Genomic DNA, 12,820 nt, shown 5'->3' with positions numbered 1-12,820 from the left:
AATTGGAATAGTTGATTCGATTTGCATTAAAAATTCTAAAAAATTCATAATATTAACTAATATTATTTAATAATTTTATACTTCAAATTTAAAAACATTATCATACCTAATTAAATAATTAATAAAAAATATTTCACTGATATAAAATGTGATAAATAAGTTAAAAAAATCGTCAAACAACATAACGTCATGCTTTAATTGCAAAAAAATGAATAATAAGTTCAAAAATTTAATTAAACAACGAAATTTTTCTATATAAGTTAACAAATGACAAACATAACTACAAATAAGTTAAAATATCTGATTTTTTAATCTAAAAATGACATTGTTTTGATTGTTTTTAAAAAAAATATTTTCTGATTCACTTAGTCCAACCATCATAGTCACCGATTTTAGGCTTAAAATAATTGAGTCAAATTGAGTTAATTCATTTTTATGCAAAACCAGTTAGATGAGAGACTCGGACCTATCAAATATCTGATTTATGATTGAACCGGTCGGAACGGTCGATCCGAACCGAGTTTCATAACACTAGGATGTACAACTAATTAATTAACACATTCATTACAAATGATAAATTTTACTAAATTAATTAAAACATTAATTTGTCCTTTTCATAACTACTAGAAATTAAAAATTAAATATAATATATTGGTAATTTAGATATTCTTCATTATCAACTCTCATTCTCTTTCTTGATACAGGGCGAAAAATCATCTAGAATAAAATTTCTAGAAAGAACAAATTACCCATGGAAGCAAACATGGTTGAAACTCTGTCTTCAACAATGGAGATGGACGAGTCCCATAACTATAGGGTCTCTTCTAAAGTTGGCTTCGAAAATACTGACAATTTTGATTATCTTACAAAAATAAATGATTCAAAATTTGTCAAATACAACCTCCCTGTTTTGTCATCATTGCGTCTGCCATCGCCATCAGTACCTATCATTAAAAGTGATGATGTTGCTAAAATGGGTGTCTGTGATCCAATTTCTGCAAGGGAAATGAGCGATTGGGGCTCAAATTTCACATCAGAGGGTTCCAGTTTAGGACATGCCCGAAGCTGGTATATGGACTCCAATCTTATTTTAAATGCCGACAATCAAAAGAAAAATAGTGGAAAGAGACTCGAGGAGAGTGATATAGATTTTCATCGTCGGAAAAGTAATTATGTTGACCTGGGTCACTCATCTTTCGTGGTGGCAAGGACCATGCCCCCTGAAAAGCTTGCTGAACTTGCTACGACCAATCCAAAGAAAGCTAATAGGTCTATCTTTTTTATTATTATTTTTTATCAATAGAAATAATTTTGAAAGCATAGAAATTTGATTAAACTAACTTTGTTATTTTTAGAAAACACAATATTTCTTTCATTTTTCTACATGTGTGGTTTTAGGGATAAGATATTTGAACAATATTATTTTGTGTTGATGATCCTTTATCATGCTTTTTTTAAGTATTTTTATTTTCATTTTTCATTTTTGGATGTAAGATTGATGTACTAAGGATAGTTGAATTATTTTGTATTTGTAGGATTCTTGCTAATAGGAATTCTGCTGCTAAATCTAAGGAGAGGAGAAAGATATATGAAAATGCATTGGAAAATAAGGCAAAGAATCTTCAAAAGCAAGTGGATAGCGTCTCTGAACAACTTCTTCTAATAAAGGTACACACCTTCATTTTGTATATTGTTACATTACTCATATAGATATATAAATGTGGTTAGTTTTGTATAAACAAAGTTCAGTGTATTTGTTGTGGTCGTCTATGCTGACTGATTAATCATTATTTGGTGTGGTCATAGAAGTTTATGGAACCCATTAAATTTCAATGATCTTTTACCTTTAATGGCAACTATGTAATTTGTAAATATCTTTCCTTTCCTTTAAAAAAAATGTTTGGTTTATTCAAGTGTGAAGTCTCACATTGGAAATGAGGGGAGGATTGAAATACTTTATAAATAGAAAAGACTCATAGAACTAATGCCTTAAGGTTTTGGTTCCAGATGTGATATTTCACTTGTGACTCTTCACTCTTCTCATACCTCAATAACAATGGAACTTCTCAATGGTTAGAGGCTCCCCAGTCGCAGTCTGGTCCAACAAGTGGTATCAGAGCCGGTTCGGCTGAGACATGGTGGACTTAAGGAGGAGCAGACTGGAAAGTGTGTGGTACCCACACTTGAAGGAGAGATTATTGAGTTTATTCAAGTGTGAAGTCTCACATTGAATATGAGGAGAAGAATGAAAGAGTTTAGTAGAAAAGATTCATGAAACTAATGCCTTAAGATTTTGGTTTAATGCGTGAAATATATTTCACTTGTTGCTCCCCATTCTTCCTATACCCCGATAACAATAGAACTTCCCAATAGTTGAATTCCTCCCATCTCCAACAAAAATAATTAACCACTATAACTATATCAACATCTAATCATACTTCATTTTAAATTGACTATAACACTTGAACCATAACATTCTCCAACATTTTCTACCATTTAGTCACATATAAAAAGAATCATAATGAAAATTGGAAATATAGTTAGGGGGAAGAATGAGAATCTATAACCATGAGTAAGCACTCCATATACAAATAGGCATGCTAAAAGAAGATGATCAATTGACTCAACTTACTCTTTCATCCACTTGGTCAATCCACTTATTCCACTATCAAAGTCTAATTTATGAAATATATACGAGTTAGAAATGAAATTCAATACTCATTGAATGCTTTGGCCGCGATGACTTACAAAAATAAGAAGAAACAATATTTGATTTGTATTCAGTTTATGTGCGTATATATAACGAGAAAAGGGAATAAAATGAACAAAAGTATTAACATCTCATATGAGGCAGAGAGACATCGCAGCTAGGAGTGCTTGGAATAACACACTGAGAATGCAAATAGAGACCAAGCGACAAGAACTACAGCAAAGACGAGGTATGCATGGTTGTATTACTTGTATATATTTTTGTATGACTAAAATAATATATATTTATATTTTTACTTCATGTAATATTAAATTGAATAAATAAAAGGTGAAATTGTTCTAATAGTTTTGAGTAGTATTATGAATCTTCATGTAACTATTGTTATAAAATCGGAGCTGGATATCAAATCCGAGATTTAATCGCTTAAACTGTTTGGTTAGACCAGTTGATTTCATATATAATTAATAATTATATATAATTGCAAAATTTTATATAATTAATAATTTTATATAATTATATTGAAGTAATATCCCTCCTTCTTTTTCACATCGAAGTAAAATAAATTATTAGAGTAATATTCCGTTTCTTTAAAAAGGTTATGTAAACCATTTCATCTAACTCTTCATTCGGTTAAGATTGCAAACCTAAGCCGTTTGCGGGGTATAAGATAGATTGAAAGTTTCTTCAAGTATGGAAAAAGTAATGACTTAAATTTAATTTTTCAAATAGCTCTCTTGTTGGTTCCAAAATTTAGTATATGAACATTATCATAAATTAATACACTTTTGTGCTTGCAGCTCCTTAAGAGGCATTGAGAATAGAACATGGGTGTGATCCCAATCCTCCATCCCAGCATCAAGTTCCCCTCCAACCACAACTTTCTCAGCCTCCTCTTCCTCCTTCACTTCCTTTTGGTCATTCTTTTGATGACCAGTGTTTCTCAAACATCAATTTTTTTAATTAGTTCATAAAAGCATGGAGACATTCTATTTTGAAATAAATTGTAATGTTATCTTTTGGTGTATTACTTGACTATGTGAGATTGAGGGATCATTGAAAAAGTCATTTACATAACTTGATAGAGCCCCCAGGTTTTATTTTGTCATGCTTAAGCAATGGATATATGATATTATTATTTTGAACTTGATCATACATGTTGCTCTATCTGGAATTGATTCAAGATGGGTAGGCATGTTTATTATATAAGGGTGTATTTGAAGTTTGGTTATGATTCTATAATGGATTTAAGGTATTTAGGTTAAGGTAGAGAGTGAGTTGAAGGTTTAGTTTTGTTATGGAAATAGGATGTGGATGTCTCAACTCAGAAACAATTTGCCAAACCATCTTTTGGTGGAGTGTAATAACAACAATTGCATTGGCTAATTGGCATTTTTAGGTATCTATGGCTTACCCAAGTAAACTAATATACACAAGGTTCAGAATGTGAAATACCAAATATAAGAAAATTTAATACTTTATAGGAAATTGGATAGCATGACTACATCATGGTTCAGAAAGTGTATCCATCATAACTATGACTATGAGTTTAGTCAGATAAGATTTTTCCTAGAAACCTGGCATGAACGACAATAATAATAGTAAATTCCCTCTTTTGTTGCAAGAAATAAGTCTTTGACCAATAATTTTGCATGCAATATTTTTCTCTGTGGATAATATAAATCTCTGTAGAGTGTCTGTTTAATTATAAGAATTTATCCTTTGGGCCTTTTGCTTCGCTTTTACCATACTCTGCATTTGTTGATTATCTTTCTAGATCAGTTTAATTTATGGACTTTATCTGGTCAATATTCATTTTGAAAAGGACACGACATGTAATGCAAAAAATAAAATAAAGAGCCCCTCAATGGTCCAAAAGCCACAATAACACAATGAATTAAGTAGATTTTAGTTTTGACAACATTTATTTTCGTGGGAGTTACATAGCATAATTTTACACAATCATACAATTATTAATTTATTTTTCCTTCCTCGTCCACTTTTTCTCATCCTCCCAATGGTCCAGTGTTTTTGTGTAGTATCTTTATGGAAAAAAAACCTTGAAGTAACTTTTCCGTTTCTAATATATCTGAAGATCAAAGTTAAGATGCGTTAGATGTTTCAGGATAGTTTTACTATGAAATTATTATTTGTAACCTATATTGTATGATTAATTTAAGGCCTTGTTGGAGTTTCTTATCCATGATAATAATGTTTTGTAAGGTTGAGTTTTAATTAATAACTTATACTCTTCTAACGTCTTTAGCGTTCATCAAATAAAATAAACACATTTATGAGACACTTTATAAGTCCTAGCTCCTTCTTATCTGAAATCCTACCTGAAACACTTAATAATGGAAATTAACATCACATCAAGAGAAACCATTAAACCATTGTTGCCAACTCCAAATGAACACAAAACACACCAACTATGTTTGTTTGATGTGTTTCAACAAAACTTTTATTTTCCAATGATCCTATTTTACCACAAAACCAATGACATGCAAGAATTTTCACAAGTCTCAACCCAATTGAAGAAATCATTATCCGAGGCACTAACTATTTTCTACCCTCTTGCAGGTAGAAGAAGTGACTTCTTCAACATTAATTGCAATGATGAAGGTGCAATTTACATGGAAGCTTCAGTGAATTTCACCATAGAAGAATTTATAAACCCAACAAAACTAGAATTGCTAAACAAACTTCTTCCATGTGAACCAAACAAGATACAACCCTTCGAACAAGTCTTACCCCAATTACTTATCCAAGTCAACATTTTCAAGTGTGGTGGCATTGCTATTTGCTTGTGCAATCTCCACACAATGCTAGATGCAAGTTCTTGTTGTGCCTTCTTGAAAACTTGGTCTTCAATATGCAAAGGGTTACCAAAGGATGAAATATCTCAACCTGATTTTTCTTCTGCTTCTTCATTCTTCCCCCCAAGAAACATATTTGGTGTGCGTGATGGTGTGTTGCATCCTAAACCAGACTTAAATAAAGAGAAAAATTGCACCACAACAAGATTCTTGTTCAATACCAATGCCATCAATGAACTAAGGGCCAAGTCAGAGAATGATGGAACATCTTCAAAAACTACATGTTACCAAGCATTGTCTACATTCATATGTAAGCATATGGCTATGGCATGCATGGAAGAACCATCATGTGATTGCCCTAGACCAGTGGTAGCAGTTCATATTGTTGACATTAGGAGAAGGGTGGGAGAACCATTTTCACAAGATTCCATTGGAAACTTGGTGTGGCCTATATTGTTAAATTGTGACAAAATCAACATGAACACTGATGTTAGAGATTTGGTTAGAATAATGAGAGAGGGAATTGGAAAGTTCACAAAGGAAATGTTCCTAAAAATGCATAGTGATCGTGGTTTTTTGTGGAGTGATGAGTGTGGAGAGTTAATGCATGAACGGATAGTGGAAAAAAATCCATTAGTGTTGGTATTCACAAGTTGGGTTAACATGGGATTCAATGAATTGGATTTTGGTTGGGGAAAGCCTTTGTGGTTGGCTCTAAGAGGGGGCCATCAAGAAACAATGCCAAATGCAACAGTTTTTATGGAAACAAATGAAAGGATAGAGGCTTGGGTCACAATGGAAGAGAAAAATATGGCTATATTGGAAAATGATGTGGAGTTCCGCAAATTTGCATTGCTGAACCCCAGTCCTATAAACATATAATTATTCAATCAAATAGTAAAACTTGTATGATCACAACTAGTCAAGATTTCACCAGTCAAATATATAAGATTAAATATGCATCAGGTCTATAAATGCTGGCCATTTTGTAATTCGTCCATACAATTTATTCATTTTTATGGTCACAAACTTTCTTCTCCACTTTGGTTTTACTCCCCCGTCTTAAATTTAGATGAAAAATATGAACGAAAGACATGTCATAAAGTACTAATAAAAAATCCTACTTGGGACTAAAACCTCAAGACCACAATTCCAAAGGTAATTGTCTATAATCTACAAAAAAAAAATAGACTTGAACTCATTTCAATATATATACAATTCAAACTAAATACCCATTTTCATCCTTCATGTTTTTTGTGGTTACCAATTTAGTCTCTAAAAAATTTTAATTATCATTTTAGTCTCCAACAAATTGGACGTTAGGTCATGTTAGTCCTACCATCAACTCTGCTCCATTAAGTCTAACAGAGTTGCTCAAGTGACATGTTAAGTGCTCACGTGGACTCCAATGGACATTCCTACATGGAATGTTTGTCATGTCACTAAACGTCATCGTTTTGTAACTTTTTTTAATGATTTTTAAAATAAAATGACGTCATTTAGAAAAAATATTTTTATTTTAATATTTATTTTATGCAAAATTATCTTGTTTTGTTTAATTTTTTTAATATTTTATTATGCAGAACGACATCGTTTTGTTTTAAAAAAATTACTAAAACAAAATGTCGTTTTGCTTATCTTCTATCTTATACTAGCATGCTTCGATGAAGAAGGGAAATTGTCCCAAATTTTATATACCCGAAATCCTAAGAAGGAAATTTCGTCTTCCTCTTATATATCTCACGAAAAGCTATGGCGATGTCACTTCTTACTGTAATCTTGTTTTAAGGACGTTTACAAATCAAAGTTATGGAGATGTTAGCTCTGTGAGTAGAAGATTTTCTCTTTCAATGTGTCATTGCAGAAGGGTTGTTGTTGTAAACAAATCAAAAACTATGAAGAACCCAAAGAAACAATTCTATGGATGTCCATATTTTAAGGTTGACGCTGTTTTTTTTTTTACTTTCCAATTTATGCATATACTTCTATGGCATTCGAAATTTTAGTATCATTTTTTGATATTTTGATTGTTTTACAAGAAGGAAACAAATATTGTGTCAAGTTTTTTATGTGTATTGAAGATTGAGAAAGAAATCAAACCATGAAGGAAGAACATGAGATGAATCATGCTATAGACATGGATGAGTTGCAAGCTAATGTAAAAGAAATTCAAATGATGATGAAAGAACATATCATATGGTCCAGAAAATCTTGGTTGTAGCAATTATGTTTAGTCTGTTATTTTTTGTTAGTGTTAGTTTAATTTATATTTTGAAGTAGTTGAGGTTAATTTGGTGTAAGTTATGCTTATGTAATCAAAAGGCATTATCAATGAAATGAAATTATATTTATATGTTGAAGTTATGAGATGCATTATATACTTATGTTTGTGGAAACAATTTGCATTAAAGCACAAAATAATAAAATGCAGATTTCAAAATGCATACTGCTTTATATACTTATCATCCTTTAATTGCAGATTGCATATCAAATTACAGATAAACTAACATCTTTAGATTCCAATTGCATCTTTTGCATTACAAATTGGAGACAAAATAAAAAATTGCAGATCAAAAGTAAACTTAGCATCTTTTGAATATTACAAGTGCATTACAAAATAACCAAAACATGGTAATAGCCATAATTTCTTCTTAGCATCTTTCGACTTAGTTTTTGGTGGCTTAAACCTTGAAGGTTGTTTTCTTGATTTGCCTCGAGGTTGGACCTGCTATTCTTGGTTGGATTTAGGTAGCTCCAATGAACTTGAGATTGGAGCAGTTGTTGTTGGTAGGACTTATTGGGTTGTCATCCTCCAAGTAAAACCAAATGTAAATATTATTTTAGGCTGGGAAACTAAAACTGTAATAAAATGTCCATTTTTATACTTACCAACATCAATGGATATCTAACATGAGTTGGAATTTCAGGCTCTCTGCCAGTTGCAGTTATGGATGAACCAACCTAACTCTTCTATAATTAGTATACATAAATTTAGCACACGGTACGAATAATAGTACAAGTAAAAGTATAGATATAATATAGTATATATTACTTGTGTTTGAAGTAACACCCTTTGTTGCATGTTTTCCTAGACCTCTGTGTCATTCTTCTTACCCTTCTTTCTTGGCATTCCTAGACCTTTACATGTTTTCTCATAGTGTCTTTGTTCATTGTATTTTCGACAAGTTGTCTTCCATGACCTTTGCAGTTTTAGTGAACCACCATGTTCTTGTTCTGAATTGAAGTCTCTCTTTCTATGTTTCTTAGGTCTACCAATTTGCCTTTTAAGCTTTGGTGGCATAGGTTTGGAATTCTGATTCACAGTAACCCAAAATTCCTCACTGTTAATTGGGTTAATGACATATGAATAAGTCACGTTGAAAGCATCCACAGTAAGCCAGTGATGCACATAGTCTTCAGGACTTTCATTGTTGAAAGCAATTGCTGCAATAGCATGTTCACATGGAAAACCAGTGAGTAACCATTTTTCACATATACAAATTTGGTTTGTCAAACTTCCCCTCAACTTGGTTGACCTATGTTTTATCTCATATGTTTGACTATCAATATCTCAAGTCCGTGTTGGAGTCCACTTAAAACTTTCGACTTAGATTTTCTTCAATCTTCTGTGTTGGACAGGTAACAACTTCCTTTTCCAATTCCTCATGATTGTCTTGTGTTGTCGCATTCTCCTCATGATGTTGTATATCAACTCTTGTAAATAGTTAAAATTGGTTTATCTCTATACTCAATAATTTTTGCATTTCATACTTCACATATGTTATTGGATATGTTGTATAACTTGGACCAATGGCCATAATATGCCTTCACCCATTATTTAGGCTCAATGTTGTTTACATAACTACATGTCAATAAATGTCTCTCTTTCAATTTTCTCATTGCAGTGTTAAATTCACCATTTGAGGTGCAATTAGCTAATTCTCATATCATACCTCTTAGCTTCTTATCCTTAAAGATTTGATGAAGTTTTTCAAACATGCAATATACAGTTTCTATGATGTGCACATGACATAATCTCCCTTATTGCAGATTCCAAAATTTTTTGTCGATCTGACACAAAGTTCTATCCATGCATATTTTGAAAACCCAAAGTTTGTTCCAACTGTCCTAGAAACCATTTCCAATTGTCCTTGGTTTCTGAATCAACCACAATCATTTAGGCAGAAGTTGTCCCCAATAATACCCTTATAAAAAATATCTATCTTGGTCAATCATAGGTCTACACTAATTTTTGAAACCTCCTTTATAAGCATTTAGGCATATAAACAGTCTATTGAACAATAGTGGTGATTTAGGAATTGGGTGCACTTCCATTAAAGTAGTTGATCCAGTATTGGTTTTATGAACTTCCTCTAAATAATCTCACAACTAACTATATTGTTTTTTTATTGAACCTTCAATGGCTTCTTTTACAAGTTTCAAGGCTCCACTAACCTTTTTCTTGTCCAAGTGCACCATGAAGTCCTCCTTAATCAGAGTAACTGTTTGTTTCATCCTTAAATCAGGTTGTGTAACCAACATTGACTTAAGTTTTTTGGCAATTCATTCATTACTTGCAGCCTTGTTTTGGAAGGTCAGGCAACAAGTATGATAGGTGTTCAAATTACTGTCCCTTGCATAATAAGCTATCCAATCGCAATTTGGCTTTGCATACACAACCTTTGCCTCCTCAGGTCATTCTTCTTCCATTTTATTTCTCTTCCCAGAAAAATGTTATAGTCTTTGACAACATTTTTTTTTAAAAAATCAGATTTGCAAACTCCATTCCAATCTCCAAATGGACATGTGCAAAGACACTTTTTTTTATTGAACATGGGGTAAGTAGTAAATGCATTCCCCTCATCATCACTAGAAACAAGGGTATGCATATATTTAATGCTAGGTGAGTATCTATGATCCTTAGAAGAAGCTATAGGTGGAAATGGTTCAGGTTCAACACATTCAGCTTCAAGAGTTTCTTTCTCATCTTGGGTATGAATATCAACTTCAGCAGGTTTAGGTGTGGTGTATCATTCTCCTTCAATGTCATCTTTTTTCTTAGGGGATGACTTCCTTTTCTTCGGGGTTGACTTCCTTTTCTTAGGGGTCGATCTGACTTCCTTTTCTTTGGGATTGACTTCTTTTACTTGGGGATTGACTTCCTTTTGTTATGGGTTATCTTTCTCTTCTTACTCTACCTTCCTCAACAAGGTGATAACTTTCATTTTCAGGTGCAAAATCAGCTCCAACATCAGCAACTTCAGGTTCAGCTTCAACGGGTTCTAAGACAGGGTCACTAGTTTGTGGTGCATGTGCAACATTTTCTTGATGCAAGGACTAAATTTGCAGATCAATACCATCTTCCAATGCATTAGTAGGCTTGTGAACTGATTCTTGATCAAATGTATCATGAGACACAAACTAAGTGTCTTCCACATCCAATATTGGATGTTCAAAATAGATATGCATCTCATAATCACCCATGATATTCACATTCTTGGACTTCAATACTGCAGTGATCATATTATTGATATCTTTATCATCCTCTAGTCACATTAATCCAGTCTCCGAAAATGAATCTCCAGTGTTTAGCCAATACATTGCCTTGTAATCATGATAACCACACTGAGTAAATAATATCTTCATATCCTTTAAGTTTATGAAATCCACGTCCATAGGGGGAATTTTATCAACTTTTTCATTAATGTACTAGAAGTTCTCATCATTGTCCTTCAAAAAATTGACCACATGGTGATAAAAAACACTATATACTCAGACATCTGCATGAACTTTAAGGCCCTGTTAAAACTAAGCATTAAAAACAGAAAAGACAAACTTGATATTAAAGTAAGCATTTAACTCAAAAAAGACAAACTTCATGAAAAACACAAGACATTAAATAACCGAATTCAAAAAATTAAACTAACAATGGATCATAACAATAACAAAATATAAAAATAGAGTTAGGACTAATTGACCACATTGAGGAAAAGAAAATACAAACAAGGGACCACATACCTCAAAATACACAACAAATCATAATGTTGGCCACAAAAACCTCCAAACGTCGTGAAAATCATAATGTCGAAGAGGTAGTAGAGATAGAGAGAGATAAGGGTCAAATGTGAGCAATGAAAATTGAATGTTCCCCACAATGTGTAAGGTAGAAGATGAAGAGTAAAACGACATCATTTTGTTTCCCTGCAATGTGTAATATTTTCTTTTTAAAAATATTATTTTATTCGTAATGACATGGTTTTAATTTAAACTTTAAAAAAGAAAATCATGAAATTGTGAAGAAGATCTTTGCTCCTGACCTTGGCACAGTTTTGATGAAGACACCAACATCACCAAAAAGAAGAAAAGGAAGAATACTTATGAAGACAAAGAAGAATAAAGTTTCAAGAAGATTAGATTAAGTTCAATAGGTACTTCTATCCTAAAACTCTTTCTTATGCAAAGTAGTAATGCTCAAAACTATTTTTAAAGAATAATGAAACACTTTGAAAATACTTAAAACAGTTTTTGAAAAGATGTGTAACGGGTTACTTAATTCAAGTAACAAGTTACATGTGAGATAAAAAGAGTTATCCAACTTAAAACTTCTCAGTGAAATCCATTACTGCATTTGAGTAACAGATTATCAGTTTTACAAAAGTTGAGTAACCGATTACCCAAATGGTGTAATCGATTACTCAAATTCAAATTTAAAAATTAAGTGGACAGTATGTTTGGGTAATCGATTACCCAATGTTAGTAATCGATTACTGAGGACTGTTGAATGAGATTTCAGATTTCAAAACGAAATGGTTTCACTCCAAACAAAATCTCTTCACTCCAAACAACTCCTACACTTTCAGAAAGGCACCTTGGGTGTTTGGAAAGTCTATATAAAGATTCAAACTCTCACAACATCAACATACAACTCTCATAAATTCTCTCACTGTTTTTCTGCACTTATTGCACTAAGCTCTTAAACTTTCAATATAGAATTTATTCTGAGTAATTTGCTTCAAAAGCTTTCACTAATATATTGAGCATTATTACTAAGCATATAAAGAGAGTTGATTGGATTGCAAGTGATATAATATTTCATACTTGTAAAGGCAATCCAAAGCCATCATTCAAATTTTTCATTCATTGTAATAACTTTCTTTCACGGGGTGTGAATAGAAAGGGGATAGATAAGTGTTTTTTCAAGGTAAAAATATTAGTGAATGTGTAAGGTACAAAGAGATCTCGGGATGAGATATTGTAATTACAACTCTTAATATTTAGTGGAAAATCTCTTGTGTTG

General features: G+C 32.2%; 2 protein-coding genes across 2 annotated transcripts; both read left to right on the top strand.

Moving 5' to 3' along the window:
• Nucleotides 1–751: 751 nt before the first annotated feature.
• On the top strand, nucleotides 752–2,218 carry LOC109337713 (transcription factor VIP1-like). The gene is made up of 3 exons (XM_019574749.1): nucleotides 752–1,269; nucleotides 1,536–1,668; nucleotides 2,078–2,218. Exons 1-3 carry the CDS (start codon nucleotides 752–754, stop codon nucleotides 2,216–2,218), a joined length of 792 nt encoding a protein of 263 aa, XP_019430294.1.
• Nucleotides 2,219–5,061: 2,843 nt separating this feature from the next.
• On the top strand, nucleotides 5,062–6,405 carry LOC109337712 (vinorine synthase-like). The gene has a single exon (XM_019574748.1). It carries the CDS (start codon nucleotides 5,062–5,064, stop codon nucleotides 6,403–6,405), a length of 1,344 nt encoding a protein of 447 aa, XP_019430293.1.
• The last annotated feature ends 6,415 nt before the right edge of the window (nucleotides 6,406–12,820 follow it).

This window comes from Lupinus angustifolius, unplaced genomic scaffold (genome assembly GCF_001865875.1).
Source record: "Lupinus angustifolius cultivar Tanjil unplaced genomic scaffold, LupAngTanjil_v1.0 Scaffold_9_181, whole genome shotgun sequence".
NCBI classification, from domain to species: Eukaryota; Viridiplantae; Streptophyta; class Magnoliopsida; order Fabales; family Fabaceae; genus Lupinus; species Lupinus angustifolius.
Note: the sequence above shows the minus strand (reverse complement) of the source record. Positions and strands in the feature narration are given on the sequence as shown.